General features: G+C 42.9%; 1 protein-coding gene across 1 annotated transcript in view; it reads left to right on the top strand.

Moving 5' to 3' along the window:
• Nucleotides 1-21,670, top strand: part of pacrg (PARK2 co-regulated) — a 126,690-nt gene that overhangs the window by 65,595 nt on the left and 39,425 nt on the right. The window contains exon 4 of the mRNA XM_061063365.1: nucleotides 1,636-1,785. Coding sequence (XP_060919348.1) covers nucleotides 1,636-1,785 — 150 coding nt within the window. The remainder of the gene's footprint in view (nucleotides 1-1,635; nucleotides 1,786-21,670) is intronic.

Genomic DNA, 21,670 nt, shown 5'->3' with positions numbered 1-21,670 from the left:
CGATTTTCACAGCTATAATGCATGCGACGCTTGGAAGAGCAAATGGAGTGAGGGCTGTCACCTTAGTGAGGTTTCATACTGTCATTACAAACTTTGCAACTTTGCACATTTTGAGACACTGCTGTGGTTTAAACTTTGTCAGATCAGGGGGGGCGGCTGGGGGGCTACTGGCCTGGGGCCCCAAGCAGTTCCCTGCCTTGCCTCTTGACAAGCAGCGCCCCTGAATGGAGGACTGTGATTATGGAGCTATTATTGGTGCAGATGCATTTATAGATCAACAAATGCCAACACACATCTGTACACAGATCCACAACGAACAGATCCACAAATATGTTGAGCAATCAGTTGACACTTTACATCATCATCTTTGACTGAAAAGTCTGAGTGTTTTTCCTCCAAGAGCTGGAAATACACAGTAGTCATTTGTGGAATAGGTGTACAGATCTTTAGACGCATTTGTGGATCTTTTTATGCATTTGCAAATCATTTTGCGACACTAATGTGGCACAGTAGTTGAAAACTGTGTTTTTATGATTTTTAGTTTTTGCTACATTCATAACATTCCCACTCAGCTGCTTGTTAGAGAAAGGTTATTTAGTTTCTCATTTTTTAGTTCTAACTTTTCTGCACCATTTTCATGTTATTCCTTTTTGTCTTATTCCTTCTGTGTCCCTCATCTGCTAAACATTGTGCCCCCTCTCCTTCAACTTCTCATGCTCAGCATCTCTGCTAACTCTGTTTCCTTTCGGAATGTTTTTTTATTTTTATCTTCAGCCTTTTCATTTTTGTTGTTGTGGGTGCTCACTGGCAGAATAGGCATTGTGATGCTATTACCATCCTCCCTAAGTGAAAGTAGGCGTCGGATAACAGTTTAAGGTATCTTAAGGAAATAGCTCAAATCTGTTTTCCTAGCATGGCTTATGCTGTTTTAAATTGACAGCGTGCACAAAGGGAATTACCAGTGCTCATGCAGAAGCTCACAGAGTTAAAAAAAAAAAGCTAAAAGAGCTCAAATAAAACAAGCTCAAAGAACTAGAACAATATGTCAGTCTTAGTTGCTAATCACAGTTATTTTCTCACCCTTTGCCCCCTGCCTGTCACATCTCTTTATGTCTCTTTCCGACATTTTGTTCTTTTATATTCCCCCTTTTCCTTCCTTCTCTCTCTAAATTTGTCTTTCTTGATCTCTCTAGCCCTCCATCTCTCCCGTCATCATTCCCTTTTGTTCTCTCCATCAGTGGGAAATGGAGTTAAGTGCAGCTGTAGGCCAAATAGCCCAGTGATTGGCTCTCACTTACTCCTGCCTCCCCAGTGCGTTTGAAATCACTGATTGCAGGAAAAACAGGTCTGAATCAAAGCATGGCTATAAAAGAAACACTATGAAGGGAAAGGTTTTGTGTGGAGGTGAAGATGTATGTGCATTTCTGCTGTATGAGTCCACTTATTACACTCTTATGTACCATATAGTTGTTGTTGTCAGAATCACTCATCTACTGTACAACCACCTGCCTAAACCTCTAGTCTCTAGTTGGATGGTTTTAAAGTCTTAAATAAATTGTCCTTGAAACGCCTTTCTTTCTTGACTTCTAGACTTTGCCCTCTGTCTTGACCTTTGCCCTCTGTCCTGCCCCTCAGACGCCCTGAACACGAGGAACCGTCAGGTGATCTGCACCACGCTGAAAGTCCTGCAGCATCTGGTGGTGTCTGGAGACATGGTGGGAGAAACTCTGGTGCAGTTCTACAGACAGATCCTCCCCATATTCAACATCTTCAAAAACGTGAACAGTGAGTCCTGGCTGAGCTAAACGTGTTAATTCATGGGCAGATGGTGTGTCGGTGTGTGACGTGCCGTGGTGCTTTTTCGGAGCAGTCATTGTGTGAGCAACTGAGAATGTCCCTTTGTGTTATCAAACAGTCTTTGTGCTAGTTCTGCTAATGCATCAAACTGAGCACAGCACTACTTCATGGTAGGTATTCATAAGAAGTATGTACACTGTGTTAAAACTGCGATGATTCCAAAGAGCTGCTGTGTTCTGGAAAGTCCTTTGACGATGGCAAGGGTTCTTTTTTTGAGTCGTCAAAACAGAAAGCATCCTGTCTTCTACCTATTCTGTACTCCGTAGATCCGCTGAATGAGCCCTCTACCTGAATCCCTTTTCTCCTTTTCCCTCCCACCACTTAAACATCGGCTTGACAGAGAAGCTCCATATTGTCCTTTCTGCTGTCAGTCAAGGCTGCATTGTGCGCAGCTGCTGAGGAGACTCCGTCCTTGCTCTCCCTGAAAAGCCTCTACCTGGGTGACCCCAGGACCTGGGGAGATTGGCATCAGATCGGCAGGGCTCTTTGTGTGGCGGTGTCAAAGCACTTAGCGTGGTGTGACATGATGTGGGCCCATTGAAGGCTTAGAGGCAAAAGCAATCCCAAACACAGCCGCCCCACACAGTCGGTAGGATGTGGAGAGTGACATTGTGAATCAATCATTTAAACACAGGCGTTAACAGGACAAAACACAAGGCTTTAGCCTCTTAATCAATATCCAATTTGAATCTCTTGTCTCTTTAATTCGCTTACATTATCTGTTACTATTTTGTTGAGGTCTAAAAAAAAAAAGGGAAGGAGAAAGCTGAAAAAGAGATAGCGGGCAAAGACAAAAGGATGGCGAGGAAAAGCATGCCTTATTAGCGCATGGCCGTATGCAAATCTCCTCTGTAAATTAGCTGTCAAATCAATTCCCTAAACCGCTTTGAAGCGTGAGTTCCTTCGCCGCGGCGCAGGCTGAGCAGTTGGCCGTTGAACCCCACCAGGAATAGTTTTATCTCTGCGTGGTGGTTACAGCGCCAGTGTGTACCTGCCTGCACCGCTTGTCGGTCCTCCTCTGGCGAGTGTCCATTAAACCCGCGCCAACCCCCTCACCTGGCAGATATTTCCTGCTATTGACCTCTCCCATAGAAAACCCGTCTGGGCCAGAAAGAGGTCCACACAGCTGCCAAAGCACAGGCGCTCTGCTCTGCTAAACAAGGACAGTACTTCCTGCTCAGCACTTTATAACCATTTTGTAGAGTTTCCCTCTCTCTTTCAAAAGTTCGGCTGGAGTTAACTGAATTAAAGTGTAGCATCATTAAGCAACTTAAACATAGGCAGATAATATTTCCCAGTGTTATTATTTTCTTTTCCATTTCCCATCTGGAGCTTTGGTGTTAGATAAGCTGTCAATCCAAGTCCTGCACCACCCACTCCCTGCTAACACATAAAGATACTACTTCAAATAGCGAGAAGAAACGCTTCTCTTCTGGGGACTAAACATTATGTGAACCAGAACTCTTATGTTCTTCCTCTCTAATACGCAAATATTTCAGGGTTGTTGTTCCCTCTCACTCTTTTCTCTTGCTCTCTCTCTCTCTCTCTACTCTGTTTTATGTCCCTCGTTTGTATCAATATCAAAGCTCTTATTGAAGTCCATCTATTACCTAATATCTCTTACATTCACCTCCAGCTCCGTCCCACGCTCTGTCGGCTGTCTCAACCCGAGCCAGCGTGCAGCCTCTAGCAGACAGGCACGATCATTGTGTTTAATACAGCAGGAGACACAGAGGACTGCCTCGTAGTGTGTGGTAACGTCTCCCCTTGGCTCTCCCACACTGTAACTCACAGAGCTCGCATGGCATCCCTCTTATCTCCTGAGTCACAAGCAGGCCACTGTCCAGCATGTGCCAAGTGTGTGTGTGCAATTCTGTACATCTGTCATGAATAGATCTTGTTGTGTCCCATAGGCAGCTGTTGATGAAGGCCCCAGTTTTTCCATCTCTATCTCTCTTTATTTTTTTCTCAGCCTCTGGCACATAATGCTCCACTAGACTGCTACTACACGCTCACAAACAAGCACATTCACAAACATCCACATAATCACACGTTGTCCCAGCTGAGGCTACACACCCTGACTCTGTCTCCCCCCGTTGCTGGAGCTGTGAATCAATAGACTGACAGCCGGGGATTCGGGGGCTACACCGAGATATCACCAACATCTCATCATGGGACAGATCCCCCTAGGCTGTGTTCACACACTCCGGCTGTGTCGTTCCCCGTTCTCAGACAGGGTTGTGACCTGTTAAATTGGTCTGTATACTGGCCTTATCCGAGCCATCCATTTTTTTTTTGTCCAGGGTCAGGACTTGAACTTAACAGCCATCTCCAAAATGGACCCTCTGGTGTTCTTTTCACTCAGACAGCGCCCTGGACCTCTGACCAGGAGAATCTGTCACGAGCCCACATGCTCGTTTTTCTTCTTCTTTTTTTTTTTTTTACAAGATCCCGGCTTCTGAGGAAGGAATGGATCTATTGTTCAATGTCTTAAAAAGAAATCGAAAAAAAAAAAAAACTGCCTGTTTAACTCCAGGCAGCCGGATGACATTCTCGGCACTGCCACAGTAATGCGTCATTTTGAAGTGCACAATAATGAGCAATCACATAGTATCACCGTCCTTGATATACCCCTTTGTCTCCTGAATCAGCTCTCTCAGCTTTTGTTTGCTTTGTGCCTTTTGCGAATCAGCTGTGTTTGTGTATGTGTGTTTTTATGTATATGTGTGTGTGTATATGTGTGTGTGTGTGTGTGTGTGTGTGTGTGTGAGAGAGAGAATGTTGCATTTGGTGTAGGAATTCCTCCAATGCGATTTGCATGGCTCTCTTGTTTGCTTGCTGTGATGAATCTCATCCCTAATGAAATGCAACAACGTTCCTTATGAAGGAGAGATGTGCTCCCTCATCCAGCAAATTCCTCTTGTGAGCTCCAAGGAAGGGAACTCATCATCTGTACGTCATCAGAGCAGGAGAGAACAAGGGTTTTAGTGAGTTTTTATAAGACAGCCGAGTAAACGACACACAGAGAAGGTCTTGATTTTGGTACAGATAGGGTGCCAAAGTCTAACATTAGGAAAAGGCCGGACATAAATGACTCACATGATGTATATATTTTTTCACTTCTATTAGACAAACAATTAAACACATTCAAAACTATCTCAACATTTGTTATGGCTTGTCATCTACCTTCAACTCCTCCATCATCCTGGTTATCGCTTAGCTTTTGTTAGCTTTCAAAATATGGTCAACATCTTTCATACTCCTTTCATTCACCGTCTGTAGATGCAGCTTTCGCATGTTTGGCACCAGATTTTCTAAATATTATTCAGCATCTTTCAGACATTACTTAAAGTGTATTCAACTACTTTTTAAATCATGCAGCATTCACAGTTTAATGCAAGCTTCTCCACGGTATTTCCAATATCTTTCATACGTAAATTATCAGTGACCAAAAGAATAAGATCGCGGATACAAGCGGCCAAAATTAGTTTTCTCCAGAGGGTGGCCGGACTCAGCCTTAGAGATAGGTTAAGGAGCTCAGACATTCAGGGGGGGGGGGGGGAAGCCGCTACTCCTTCGCATCGAAAGGAGCCAGTTGAAGTGGTTCAGGCACCTGATAAGGATGCCTCCTGGACTGCTCCCTTTGGATTTTTTCCGGATAGGCCCAACTGGGAGGTAGACCCAGAGTTTGCTGGAGAGGCCTGGGAGCGCCTTTGAATCCTCCAGGAGGAGCTGGAAAAAGTTGCTGGGTAGAGGGAAGTCTAGGTTGATTTACTCTGCTAGCTGCTACCACGACCCTACTCTGGAAAAGCTGAAGAAAATGGATGGATGGATGGACGCAAATTATTCACCTTTTTCAGACACAGCATTAGCAGTTTGCATTAGCATTAAACATCCTCTGAAAAGCATCCAATGAGAGCAGCTCGTGAAGTTAAATCTCTTTTTGTAACTTGTCCAACTAAAGCAGCAAACTTAAAGGCCTTTTTCCCGCCGTTCAATTCTGACTTTTGGAAACAGACTGCAGAAAAAGGTCCTGGGGTTGAAGATTACAAGTCCCTGTACTCTTCTGACTCATGTAGGTCAGAGGGTACGAAGGAAGTAGACCTTAAATAGACTTGTAGATAAGAATGTGTCATGGTTTAAGTCCATCCAACACGAGCATTCAGCAAACAGTGATGAGTGAAGGGATTTAAAATGAGTCATTCAGATGTGGCATTCAATTTACCAGCGCATGGATACATGACTATTAGATTAGTAACCAGTACCTATTAAGAAAAGCTGGACGCAGCTCACAAATAAACTAATCAGTACCGAATCATGTTTTTGTTCCATTAACTCCCCTCATTTAGGGTTGATTTTTATCGCAATAAAGCAGCAACAGCCACAGGCTAAAGAGGGAAATGCTTGTCCTGACATCTTCAGTACATCTATGGCTGTTGTTCATTGTGTCTGAATGAAGCTGAGTCTTGCCTCAAGAGCCTTTCTGTTTTTGGTTTTTTTGTTGTTGTTGCTGAATTTGTACCATTATTGTTGTTGATGATTGTGGTCCTGATGATTTTCTCCACTTATCTGTGAGGTGTAGGTCCTTAAACTCCGATTCATCACTGACAAACACTCTCTCTCTCTCTCTCTCTCTCACACACTTATACACACTCATTCATACACCACATTGCTCACACACACACTGCAGTGATCTGGTTCATTTGGCCTCTTTTATCATCCTGCTAGGAATGTGGCCAGCTATGATAAGGTCTCACCCACATGCATTCCTGAGCTTACTCACGCACACGCACACACACACACACACACACACACACACACACACACACACACACACACACACGCAGAGGTTGTGATAGTGGCTCTCTGTCTTGTGTGCCTGGGCGGCTTGTGAGGTTTTTGTGTTGGTGACAGATGCAGTGTCGTGGCTGGCCACTCTGTCTTCCCTCTGTGGGCCCTGCTTTATCTGTATATCACATGATACACACATATATACACACACTCACACACACACTCACAGCTCATGTTGGATGTCTTTATGAATACAGTGGATCAGGTTTAACACACGCTGATTGTTGGAATGGAAGAAAACATGAAGAGTTGGCTGACCTCATAACCCCTTTGGCTCCCTGATCGAGGTAAAAGAGAGAGGATACTCCATCAACTGTACCTGTCACTGTCATGTATGAAATGACCCACACACACACACACACATTTTTTTCCCAACTTATTTTAATCCGACAGAAGGCCAAGCGTATGCCTGTCCACTCCCAACACCTGTGCTTTTGACCACAATAGAAAATAATGCCTCCACTTAGTGCCAAAGCACAGCACTGTAATGTATAAGGTTGAAGCTAATTCCGAGGGATTCCCATTCACAAACATTTGTTTTATTTAATGACCTTTTCCAGCTGCCTTTGTGAGAAATTAATTCACTGTCATGCTTTCACTGTGTACATAGTGACACATAGGCGGCCACACACATAAACATAAACACATACACACACACAAACCCCTGGACCCCTTGTAATCCATCATCCTCCACCGACACACAGAGCTCCTTGTCCCTGCAGACGACAGAACACACACCTCATCCCCCCCAGCCCCCCCTGTCACCTCTTCCATGCACTCCTCTCCAACAGGAGATATCTATCCATCAAGCAATCACAGGCTGCCAAGACCCCTCTGCCATTAAAATACAGAAAGAGCAAGAGAAACAGAGAGAGATGGAAGGAAAGATATCATGAGTGAGTGAGAGATGAAATCCAGGTAATACGGAGCTCGTCTGTTCTTACCTGCTCCACCGTTTGCATGCTTCATAGCATATAATGACTTTTTCCTTCTCTTCTGAAGCTTAAGAAAAGACAGTGGACGAAAATAGTGGAAATATATTTTTTGATATTAATGCAGTCCCCATCTCCCCCTATCTTCCTCTACTCTCCACTCACATACCTCTGCTGCCTGCGGACATGCCCACCTGGCTCTGTTAATTTCTATTGTCAGCAGGTCTGAGGCTGAGCAGCCAATCAGGTATGAGCGTCAGCCCTTGGGCCTGCAGCCGCTCTGCGGCTCCAATTTAAAGGTCAGCTGATAAGCAGCCCGTTTCATGCATAATCTGGGCTGCTTTGCAGGCAGACGGGCAGGCCTCTCGACCAAAACACATACACAGACACACACTGATATATACACCATACTCTTGGTCTGTGATTGACCCTCTCAAACTTTTCACTTTGCAGACTGTGATGGTTAGTGATGGTGATGTTTCTCTCCTGCTTCTTCCAGTGGGAACATATTTTCGCCTCCATTGTTCCATCTGGTTAGATAATGTACTTTTCCTAATTGCTTGAGAGGAGTGCCTCAGTTTTAACTTGGCTTTGTGTGTGTGTTGATTTGTTCATTAATTTGTACATAGTGCTTTTTTGCAATGTGCAGCACTTAGGGGAATTAGGGGATCCACTCTTTAAATGGCACAGAGCCCTGCGGCTGCCAGTATGCTTACAATTAAATAGAATTTGGCTTCTTTGCACAAGCAGTTTGCATCTTAAACAGAGTAGCACTTTGATTGCTGCAGTGTGTCGAGGCTGGCCAGCAGAACCTGCACAGTCTTGCTAAACTCCAGCCAAGTCAGTGGGGATTTATCTCTGGTTAAATTATTTCTTCGTAATGTGATTGTCTTTTCACATCTCTTAATCTAGTATGGACTTCATTAAACAAACATACCTTATAGCAACATCTTATATCATTTACAGCAGGCCTGTTTTTGGTTCTCATGGAGGTCTTGGTGGCACTTTTACAGCTTTAAATTTGATTTAGTATGAATTATACTTGATTCTCAAAATCCAGACAAGGTGCATACAAAGTTGTGTTTATTATGATGTTTTCTTTTTCTTCAGGTCTGAATAGTCACAATAATTAACATGTTATATTGTCTTTTAACATTGTTGTCTCTGAGATTAGGAACTTCTGGGAGGGTTGGCAAAAAACTATTTTAGTGTTTTGCTCTATGTTTGTTGCTGCTGTCCTAAGGGAACATTTACCCCTTTGACATAGATTACTTAGATGAATTCTGAATTAATGTATAAACAGTATTCAACATAATTTAAAGCCATGAAAATACAGTTAAAAAAAGTTTCATGTTTTGCTAAAATCACCTCCAGAGAGAGCGCCTGAAATCAGTCCCCTGCATACAGTATATGAAATCATGTCTTATAGTAGAAGTGTAATAGTAAGCCTCATACATACATGCACACCTGCACATGCTAGACAATCTAAAACCCTTTTCACACATACGGAGATCTCCTGAAAAACTCAGGAGATTTGGCTACCCGGAGGTTCTTTAGGCTATGTGTGAACGCAAACAGCCGCATTTTTCGTGCAGACTTTACCCGGAGTTTCTCCGGCCAGACCCCTAGTATTTTATCCGCAGAAAATCTGAGTGAGCTGATGTCTGAACGCGGCCGAATATACTCCGGAGATTTCAACACGAGCTCACCTCGAGCCAATGGGACCCGAGTGACGTTTATATAGTGACCGGCTAAAGTGTCTGCACGCGACCTCTACGATGTCCGTGCTCTAATGAACCTGCTGCATCATGTTTTCTGTTCGTCAGTATGTTGTTCTCCACTCTTTTGTGGATGTTGTCATTCCATTGGATTACACATAGCATTGATATCAAGGCAAATATTGCCATTATAGCGTCGTGTAGCGGTCTTTGTTGCTACGGCCGCTACTTCCGGGTTGTTTATTTACGTCACGTCTTACCTCGGGAAATCCCCCGAGCCCCCTCCCCTCTGACAGGGATAGTCTCCACCTGTGAGGAGCATATGTGAACGACTAGTTCGGGAGAATCTCCGGCGAAGTCCTCCTGTAATTATCTAGATATTATCCGGAGTGCATATGTGAAAAAGGCTTTAGAAGACAATTTAAACTGTCTGTGCTTTGTGCACTAAATACCAAAGCCTAGACTAAGGAAACACATGGGGTAGTCTTGGGATAATACCTCTAAGTGAAAGACGAGCCATAAAATGGATAGTACACGGTGTAGCTAATTCATACCTGGAGTCTCTAGCTGACTGTTTTTATACTTTATATACCTTGAAAGTAGAAGTGGACCTCAACCTCAGCGGGCCTTCTTTCTTTCCGTCTAATCCAAGTAGCAGTCAATTACTTAATTGGATGAGTTATGAGCGTCCTTTTTTCCTCTCTCCATTCCTTCCCCATCTCAATGAGATTAACACACTCTGTAATTAATGAATTTGGGGCACTTTGAAACGATTTCGCAGGATTGTCCAGACTCCCGGGGCCTGACATGTGTCACACAATTATCTAGTTGTCTAAATTAGACAATGGAGTGAGATGAATAGTGTGAGCATCAGCCGTGTTTGCTAAAGACAGGTGATCGTTCCTGTCTGAACTCTTCTCCGGTGGAATTGGGCGGCTTTGTTGGTGTTCCATTCAGAGTCCGTGTAGAAGTCAGCCGCTTGTTGGCTAATGAGCGTGTCGCTTTCTGATGTCATTTCATCTCTATTCTTGCCGCATGTATTTCTGTCCTCGTGTGTGTGCGCCTTTTTGTGTGTCACGACTTCCTCGTCGCAAACAGGGAGCTCTCCTGCAGCCTCTCACCACATCATTGTGTTTGACGTCTCCGCGGGCGCCCAGCGACAGAATGCTGGTGTGTGTGCAGATATTTGTCCGGGCCGCTTTGGATCACCCTGCGCCAGGTTGGCTGTCAGCTTTCATAAACTGCCACACCTTCAAGAAGCGGTCCCGACGATTGAAAGTGAAAAAAGGCTTGATTTCACAAAAACAAATTACAGATAGCATGTCTTCAGTCTCCTTTAGTTGTTATCCCAGCCAAGGACGAACAAAATAAACAATAGAAACAAAGATTTTTATTACAAGTGACTGGAGGATGAAATTCTATTCCCCTCTGCCTGTCAGATGTGGACAAAATGTAAGTACACTGAAGATAACAAAATATTGGTAACATCATGTAAACTGAATTTGGAAGGTGCCCGTTTGGTCTCTGGACTACTGAACTGTATTTTTCACTTACTGTTGAAGGGCATTAGTTTTACGAGAAAATAACATTCTGGAGACTTGACTTCTACACACTAAACAAATACATTTCTAGGTCGCTGTTTTGGAATGACTTGTCAAATGAGTCCCCAGTCATAATTCCTCCACACCTGTCACTTCTGGGGTCTGTCTCCTGTCTGTCTCGGTGTCTTTAGAGACCTAAGCTCCATTACAGCCCCTCCTCCCTCCACTTCCCCCACAGTGCAACCTTATCTCCTCCATTCTCACACAGGCATGTCAGCAGGCAGCAGTCACAGTCCTTGCTATGTCTAATGGATGTAATTGAACCCCATTCTAACATTCTAATGAAAGCTAATTCTCAAGAACCCCCCCCCCCCCCCCCCCCCCCTCACAACACCCCCGCCCCCCCCCCCCAAACTCACACAAATCCCCATAAGGTTTTTTTTTTTCAGCCAAATCTGGTCCCGAGTCCAGACAACAGTTTTTCTCTGGCTCCCATCCCTAATGTTTCCATCTGGCTCCACGACTCAAATTCCCAAAGTCTTCACAAACTATGAGCACACAATACTTGACAAATTAAAGTTTGGCTCAAATGTTATATCTGTTATTTGACAGACGAGCCTGATAAACACGCTCACAAAATCATTGCTGCAATTAGACAAAAGTTAATGAGTGCTTTTTGAAAGTCGCTGTTTTCCTACTAATTACTAAATCCAAACTCAAAATTATCACATTTTTTAATTAGAGAAAGTAAATCCACATTTTTTTTTTTTTTAGATGACTCACAACAGATAACACCGTTTCAAACAAACACTTTTTTAATTGTCTTTAGAGGTAGTCATTTATTCCTCTAATTCATATTTATTCATCCTTATTATATTAAACATGCATTAGCAGTTTGTAGATCCTATTTTCCTCTTAAAGACTCGATATCAACAAATCATGATGCTGTAATATCAAGTCAACAGCACAATACTTATGGCAATACATCAAAAATTGACGATACCGTCACATAATCATACATCTGATGTTCTGATCGGCAACATGTTCAGATCAGTAGTTCAGGCCTCAACACACCAAGGACATCGTCGGCCATCGGTCCAACTGAGCGATAGTCGTCCCCGCCTGCCTTTTTCTGGCCGATTTGACATGTTGAGTCGGCGGCGGTCGGCGGCGGTCGCCGTCAGCGTAGTTGGTGAGAGGAATCACGCTGATTGGCTGTTTAGCAAAGCGAATCAGTGCACAAGAAGAAAAACGGACGATTTCAACACAACACAACAACGGTTTATATATTAAAATTCTTCTCCGTCCTTGTCGTCTTCCGGTTTCCCCTTTTTGGAATGACGATTACCGACTACCACCACCTGCTGGCATGGAGAGTTATTTCCTCTCATGTATGTGCAGAACGTACTTGGGGGTTGGCCGACAGCTGTAATCGTTGCGGTGTATTCAAGTACAACTTTTTGGCCAAGACAAAAGGCATCGTGAGGAGACGCCACATATAACATAGTTATTTGTCGTCTGCTTTGTGTGTCAGGCTTTTAGGGTTTTTTCAGCAGACCAAAATGATTAGGACCTTTTTGCCTTTTTAAGATAGGATAGTTGAAGAGAGACAGAAAATGTTGAGAGGAGAGAGCAGGGGATGACTTACAGCAAAGTGCTGAGGTATAACTCAAACCCACGGTCACTTTCCCGGCTTTCCACTTTAGTTTTAGACTGAATTAACAAGTAAAATATAAGCACTTGGCTTGCTTTCCTTAGCTCTATATTCACTCTGCTAATTGAAGCCAGTATCTTTCCTCAGGAGCACACCATCCATTACATGTCTCAGAGTAAAAGGTCCTTCGGTATGTGTGGGGCTCTTTGAGCTCCAGCATGTACGTAGCAAATGAAAGCCAATCCACTGAACCAGATGTGTCTTTATTAAATCGGACCACCCACTGGCAGGAGAAAGATCAGGGTCACAGAGAACAAAAAACTTGCATGTTTTACTGAACAGAGATCCTCACAGGCCTCCAGGCGAACACCTAGAACAACCAAACTGAACATCCTTTTTTTTTTTTTTGTCTGGAACTTCGCTTCTCCCCTCTCTTTGGATGCTTCTATGAAGAACTTTACCTGCCAGTGTATGAACTCTGGACACACTGATGTCCACTATTACACCATATTTTTTAAATGATTCATGTTGACACTCAGTATCCGCAGAGCCATGATGCATTCACATGCGTTCAGGCAGATGGTAGACAGCAAACTAAAAGCTTAGTGGATGACTGAAGTTGTCTCTATTGGACACATAACGGCACCTCAGATTGTCATACTCTTTAAAAGCTGTGTTTACCAAAAATGATTTTTTAAGCATTGAAAAAAACATGGGCATGTCTTCAACTAAAACTTGAAATCCTCAGTTATAAGAACACATGTATTCAAAGACAAACAACACTCAACAATTTCAGTGTGTTCCTGCCAAATTTATTGCTTAAAAACTGACAAATCTGTGAAATGTATTACAGGTCACACCTCAGCTCCACTTCATCCACTTCATCCACAGCAAACACCAATAAACAAACAAAGTCAGCAAAAGAGTGTTTTTGAATGCAAGCTGCCAGCGGACTGCATTTGGAAATTAATGAAGTCACATTCATTTTTTTTTTTTTTTTTATCTGCACAGAATACGCTTCAAGCACTTCCGCTTTTCGGCGCTGCAACATTGCTAAGCGTTAAATTCATTTAATAAAGAAAAGATTAATATTTAAATAAGCTTCTGGCAATGCCCAGTATAATCATTTAGAATGCACATTGTACATTGTTTGCATAATTAATTCATTGCAGCCTCATCTGTAAATAATAATGGCACCACAGAAGTTGCCCAGGCAGAGAAGACAACTATCAGAAAGTGCGGGTGTCCATGCGTGATGTGTGTGTGTGTGTGTGTGTGTGTGTGTGTGTGTGTGTGTGTGTGTGTGTGTGTGTGTGTGTGTGTGTGTGTGTGTGTGTATGTGTGTGTTTTTTTGGTGGGCCACACTGTCATTGCTTAGCAAACATTGAGAAAATTCCCACAGTACTGTCTTATTTACTCTCAGGATCTGTTCTGTCACACAGGCAGGCAATCAGGGGTACACACACACACACACACACACACAGTTCATGCCTTCAGTGTAAATAGCGGTGATATAAACATCAATATGTCCGCCTCACCCCAGCATGTGGTATGTAGAGTATGCCTGCTACGATCTACGTCAGATAATATTCTATAAGCTGTTGCTCGGCATCTCTCAAAGCTTCTCATGTTGCTGTTGACCTCAAAGCATCGTATGTGACATGCTACACACGGGGAAACTCTGCTGTAAACTGAACTGTAAGAGAAGATTACATGCAGCGTGACAAATGGTTCAGAAAGCGTTTGTAGTTGTTTATGGAAAAAGTGCAAAAAGAGAAAAATAAATCACAGTTCATTCACAATCAGTACAAACAATCTCACTGTCAGTATCAACAGTAATTATTATGTTGCTAAATAAACATGTTCACATCGCCAACTGTATAAAAAACACTGTCACTCCTGATTGTGAAACATGTAAAAGACCTTTTTTTTATTCATTTGACTGCAGATGTTTTCATTCTCCTCACATTAAACATCCACTTCAGTGATCATAATTACAAGAAAAAACATTCATAAACAACAAATCTTTGACATAAACAAAACACCCCCGTGGGTTCAAGGATGTTGAAGGCCTTCTCTGGTGGTTCAAACACATTCACTGCGGCCAAGCTTTACTTGTTATCTCTCTGACCCTTCATACTTCATCCTACAACACAAACCACATAATTAATTAGATCTAACCTCCCATACCAACCAAGTGTTTTCTGTTTACATTATCTCTCATTAACCCTGCTTGCTCCTACTTCTCTTAAAGGGGACATATTATGAAAAACTTCCACTTTCACAGTGTTTTTGAACATATATTTGGGTAACCTGAGTGTCTACTGACCCACAAAATGTGGAAAAGATCCATCCAGTCTTACAACACAGAGAAAAATGCTCCGTTTCAAATTTTCTCTCCTTGTGATGTCACAGTGGGATTCTGGGTAAAAAAATCCCCTCCCCTCCCCTGGTATCTCCATCTGTGAACTCCACCCACAGCCTAGAACAAAACTGTTGCGCAGGTCTGCCATTTTTATTCTCGCTAGCGAAGGAGTGATGTCTACCAGGAAACCTCAGGGGGGGCTCATTGCATTTAAAGAGACATACGCACCAAAACGGAGCGTTCTGAGAGAGCTGGTTTATACAGGGTCACAAACCTCCTCTGGTGCTTGATTCATGTTATAATTTGACCAAAGCACAGCACAGATGTTTCATTTAGACCACACTTTACTTTTTCTAACTTATCAATAACTTATTTTCTCTTTAAAATAACTCAAGCCATGCATGGTTATCAGTGTGTTTGTCTTTCATTGCAGCCTGAGTGCTTAAACCTTGACCTCTTTGTTCTTTGCTGGGAACCACCCATAATGCTGTTCTAGTGTTGACCTCAGGGAGATGAATAATTCACCTGGCAGACTGTGGCAACCCTTGTATCGTCCTGGATCTTTAGCCCCCCCTGTGTGCCCGGGACACTTTACACTATCCCGACGGAGATGCACCCAGGTTCTCCTCTCTCACCTCAGCTCCTCTCCATCACCTCCTTCCATCAAATATTTAAACAGCGTCATTGGAGAGTAGCTCATCCCTGGCTCCCCCGGCTCGCCATGAGTTTCACTCACTGTCTCACCTCATCTCTTTCACTCTCATACAACACTGTCTTGCGTTTCTTCTCAGCCCCCTTTTTGCACCGTGCTCATGAGCGTCTAAAACATTTAGGTCTTGCCTCCACTTAGAGGCCTTGTCGAACATGCTCCAACCTCAGCTCTGTGCTTGGAGAAGAGAATTGAAGATGGCCAGCCTCTGTCCGGTGTAAAATCAGTCCAGGATGCTTGCCCTGTGGATCATAAATCTTAGTAACTATACCTGCTGTTTTTATTTTTTTTTTGTAATAGTTTCAATACTACTCAGCCTGCAGACAGCCTCAGGATGCAGACCAACACAGCCACATATTGTCTCCTGCTGTTTCTCTCTAAAGGGAAAACACAAGGCTACATTTAGAGACGCTCTCTCTGTGAATGTTTTCTGTGTATCAGAGTTATATTAGCGGTTGATATGCCTTCCACTCAGGATGATGTGAAGGTTAGTAGTGTGTGAGGATGATTGTGGATGGTTCAAGTTTATGTCTTCAAAGCTTGAAAACAGGATACAATTCTTCTTCGAGGGTCCTACATGGACAAAAACTTTCTTCCACTTTTCTTCTGCCTTAAGAACAAAATGCGTTATTGTTTTACACTCGTCTTTTCAAGTTCTAGGAGGAAACTGTCTCGCAGTTATCCCATTTTTGCAGTGTTTGTGTTAAGCTAAACGTAATAACAGCCAGAGAAACCTTCTTAGTGGACACAACATTGGCAGTCCTGGCAACAAAGAGCTCATGGGATGTGAGCATAAAAAAATGGAACTTTCTATGAATTAAAAATTCAAGATATAGATATTTTAGCTAAATCTATTGTTGATTGTTGCTTATTTAGTCCTCACCGTTTTGAAAAAGATGCACAGTAATGCATACAGCATAAGTCCACCGTGTTAGATTAGGAGTCCAATTCTTCATTGTCCTACAAGGGGGACATTTGTTTTGCAGCAGGAGCACACAGAAAACAACAAATACAAGGACAACATCGCTGTGAAATCAAAATCAGAGGGTATAATCAAAATGTTTATGTGCTGGTGTTCATGGTTAGAGTTGGAGACGTTGCTCAGCGCATGTGCATCTGCTCCTGCAGGGTCAGAGTCTCCCCAGAGTGTTTGTCATCACAGCTTTTGTTCCCCACAGCCCTGCTATTCTGGGGTAGAAAGGTCACCCACTCCTCAGATAGTGGCACCTAAAGGATGCGTAATCATAACCTCACACTGTCTTGTTTGTTTTTCCAAGTCTATGTCGAAGAGGATTTTTGTCACATTCCTGAATCCAGTATTCATCAGCGTCGGTATTTGTTTGATCAAATTAGCTCTTAGTAAAATTTGTAAGTGGGGTGCAGTGTGTGTTTGTTTATTTGGACCGCGGCCCCATCCAAACAGGTGCTATAGTGTAATTTAAGCTGCGTTTAAAAACCCCTGTGCTCGTTGAGTGGTGAGGAATGTGACATGTTGAAGTAGAGCTCCTTGCTCCCTTCTCTATTTATGTCTCTGTTTTCCCCTGACATATGACTGCAAGCTGGTGTGTGCTTCGTGGAAAGCTGACCCGTGCAGCATAACATCTGTACCCCTCACCGTGCACACATTATGAAATGACCCCGTATTCTTGCGTGAGACCTCTACACCCCCCCACAGGAAAACACAGAAAAAGAAGGCTTTCATCACCTGACTCCATATGTGCAGAGAGATGAAGTTTGCAGCTGCTTTTTTGGAGTGTTTGAGAAACAGCTACAAGGATACTCCGCTCCACGAGGGTAAATTAGAGAGGGGATTCACAAGTCGCTGAAGGTTGTGCAATTTAGAAGTTCAACTCTCTTGACTCAGAGTGAGAAGCTTTCAACTTGCAAAAAAACTAGTTTAAATCCACACTACCCAACATAGATTGCAGCATTTAATAGTGTGTGTATCACCTTTACTGGAGAGTCTCCTAAAAATTTCAATCCAGCACTCCTTCAAAAAGCTGTTGTGCATGTTGATGAAGCCAGAGATACTTCAAAAGTCCTCACCGACAGGACATAACAGAGAAGGCTAGGAGTATAAATGAATAATGTTGCAGCCTAAATAGCACTGCGGATTGAGCTGCCCTGCTAACAATTGAATTTGTGCTAACGCCATGTTTGACAGTTTGTGTTTCTCCTGTGTGTGTGTGTAAACAGATATCTGCTTTCCCATGTGGCTGTGCATGTGATTATGCTATACCCAGAGCAGCAGTCACCGCAGGGTGGGCTTTTATTAAAGAGTTGTAATGAGTGAGAGCCATCATGAGCCAGCTCGCCTATTGATTACCTATAAAGAGCACTCAGTGGAGACGTGCTGTGATCCATAGATAATGCTTTGCACAGCGAGGCTTAACTTAGCCTGGTTCCAAACCTCTGAAATCGTGGCTCACATCTCAAATTTTGTCGAGCATTTCAAATGGATTTTGGTGTCACTCGGGGAAATGGCTGTTTTTCCAGGTCGGGGAGTAAGTTGAGCCAATCAGGGCCCTTATGGACAGAAAGAAACAAAGTTAAACTGTGTTAAAGTTACATTGCTTCTTTGGAAGGGCCGTTTTAAATAAAACGCTTAACCTAAACTAACTTTGCTTTAATAATGTATCTTCAGTCCTGACCAAAGATGACTTTAAACAGCTTGATGTGGGTTTAATAGTGTCTGTATGGGGATGAATTAATATGATGCAGTACGGTACAATGCCATATGATATGATACAATGGGATACGATGTGATGCGATATGATAAAATGTAATGTGACGCGATGGGATACGATGGGATACGATACACTCTATGAATGATGAAACAGCAGGGAATCAGTCAGAATAACAGAGTGATTACAGAATGATCTTTTACGTTGAACATCAGGGTTCAGATACTATAACAAAAAGATCTTAAAGATATAACCTTCATATTTGTTTTTTTTATGTTGCAAAGGTTAGCAAATGTTTGTTTGCACTTGTAATAATGTCTTCCTCTTACAAACAAATATCTCATTAGTTTGTTAGCCCCGGGCCAAAGAGTTGCTCCGTTCATCAGATTGCTCTGAGCGCTTCTCTTCAACAGCACTTAATGATTGTGTATTTGTGGAAAAGTAATTGGAATCGGAGCAGAGACAGACTTATCAGTCAGAGAATGGAAACAAGGAAAGTCTACTGTCTGCTCTTTGAGAGAGCCGAGGCAACACTTAAGAGCATATTTAGTGAATACTGATCATTCACTCCATACGATACAAGGCTGAACAACGAGGCCTATTAAAGTGAAGAACTCTTACATTAGCTCTGAAAAAATAGTCTTTTGTTTGTGGTACTCTGCCTGACATGACTCTTATTATGCTTTCCATGTGGGAGGGGTCATGTTTGCGTGTACTGTTTTCTGGGTCTGTTAAAGTATTTTCTTGATGCATAAATATTTGAAAAACATATACGAGGAGCTTTTTTAAAACAAGATGCTTTGTTACAGATAAATCTACCAAACTATATTTAAAATTGGCTGAAAGGACTGGTTGATTGATTAATGACAGGATAGTCAATGGCTACAGCTTTGGCAAAGCTTTTGTATGCAAAGTTGTCTAAATGTATTTTCTGCAATTTTTTGTGACTGATTTGTGTCCCAAACCTTAACAAATAATTCCTTCAGAGCAAATTATTACAGTATGTAGTAAATAGTAGACGAGTAAAGAAGTGAGTGGTATTGTTTGTAACCCAAGTATCCTCTGGCAAAACATTTTCTTAGGATGATAACAGTCTTTGGACGGCAGTAGCTCAGTCTGTCGGGACTTGGGTTGGGAGCAGGAGGGTCGCCGTTTCAGGTCCCGTTGCGGACCAAATCTGGAAATTGGTCTGGTAGCTGGATAGGTGCCAGTTCTGATCTGCTGGTCAACACATGGTGTAGCTAAACCACACTAGTTTAAGGCTGTCTTGTGCAGTGCTACATTTGTATTGTGCTTCAGTGAATGAGAATTTCTATCAAGCTTGAAGCTAATGATCAACACAAGTGAAGGCTGTGAAGTATATGCTGTCACACTAATTTATTGTGTTTTTATTATTACAGCATTCCATTTACACAAATATAGGAGAAACAAGGGTCACCAAACAGAATCCATATCTGCCTGACACTGCACAACATGGCTTAAATGAATTTTGCAACCTACATGACTACTTATAAAAACAATTCTGTACTGAATTCTTGGACACATTTTCTAAGGTCATTGATTAACAGTAGCAAAGAATCGACCGTGTATACCAGCTGAGATCATGTTAGAGGATGAGAACACACTGCTGCAGCACTGTGAGGGGACAGAAAACATACAGTATGTGTAAGTACAGCCCCCCCCCCAGGCTGCAGAGCAGCTGGTTAGATTGAAGAGTCACCCCATCACTAGTGATCCATGCAGGTCGACACACAATGCCCCCCTGACATAACACACAAGTGCAGGTTGTCGCTATAACACACACATACGCGCACGCACACACACAACACACAAACACATCTCAGACAGTTCATTTCAATGCAAATAAGCATTCAGCCCTCTTCTGGGAGGAGACTTTGGCAGACTGCATTTTCTCTTCTCTATCATATGGAGGATCTAGATTGTATAGTGAGCTCTCGGGCAGAACCAAACAGCCATGAGTACATAGAGCACGCTGCTTGCTTGAACTGATTTATTGAGTTTTATGTTAAGCACCAGGCAGTTTTTTATCCCGGGCTTGTTGCTCTGCACTTTGCTCATGCAGGAAGATGCAGCCATGCTCATATAGTGAACGATGTGTATTTACATTGTCTTAAATGCTCTGTGTGCTTTTAATTGTTTTAGCATCTGTATTGTTATGCTGATATACGGTTCCCCTCTATACTGTACGCCCGCGGCATTACAAATGAGGCAAGATTCTCCAGCCCTCCCAGTGGGCCTTTGTCCTCAAAAGAATGGAGACTCCTCTCTTCATCGGCTAGATTACAGCCAATTAAATGTGTCCGTTATCACCCATTAATTACCGCCACCACTCCTCAGCACTACAAATAGGCCTGACCAAGCAACAGCCATGGATGTGAAATTGACCCAAATACATCAAGATGAGTTTCCATTTTTTAAGTTCTTTTTTAGCCGTCCTCATCAGCAGAGTCCTATCACTGAACCCAGTCATCTATAACATCAATTCCCTGTGAGATGTGTACTGCTGGGTTATTATATGTGTAAAGGAAGTATGTGCCTGTAATGCACATGCATGCATACGTGTAAGGTTAAGTATCGGTGAGCATGCACGCTTCTATACCTGTGTGTTTTTTTTGTGTTTGTGTGTGTATGCACTGCTGCGTGCATGCGCCTTGTGTACGTGGCGTGTTATTTGAGGTCAAAGCTGATGGAGTGGGCTCCCTGAGAGACAGACAGCGGCCCTGAAGGATTGACATCCTGTGACACCTCTCTCCGTCAGCCTGATTAGTCACCTCTTTGATGTAGCAGCCTATATTAAGGCTCTTATTTGCAAGGCAGCTTGACACTAGCTATAGCTGAATAGGCCTGATTGAGACAAATACAGAATCCAGAGTCCTAAGAGCAACATGATACTGAAACATTCTCTCCCATCAGCCGGTCAAGTTGCAACAATTTACTTGAACTACTACTCCTTTTTGGATGTGGTGCAGTTGTGTGAGCCTTGCACGCTTGCCACTTGTAGAATTACAGGAGTTTAAGTGAATATTAGCAAGATCAGATTTCCATCCTGTCTACTTTTTTCTTGCTTTTCCCCCTTCTCTCTCTCTCTATCTCTCTCTCTCTCTTTCTCTTGTACTATCTCCTTCTTTACAAGCAGCTCAGGGGAGTTTGCAGCTGCCCCCTAACCCAGAGATCATCTTTTAGTAAGAATGGCACTACAGTTAGTCTGCTATTGCCTTATACTCGGATGGGATCTGAGGAACAAGACAGACAAAGATTGAAAAAGACACAGAAAGAGGAAGATTTAACATCAACTCCTGCCTTGGGAACATTTAAGGGAACATATGTATGGTGTCTTC

Source organism: Labrus mixtus, chromosome 18, assembly GCF_963584025.1.
Source record: "Labrus mixtus chromosome 18, fLabMix1.1, whole genome shotgun sequence".
In the NCBI taxonomy this organism is placed as follows: Eukaryota; Metazoa; Chordata; class Actinopteri; order Labriformes; family Labridae; genus Labrus; species Labrus mixtus.
This window is presented reverse-complemented; position numbering and strand designations above follow the sequence as displayed.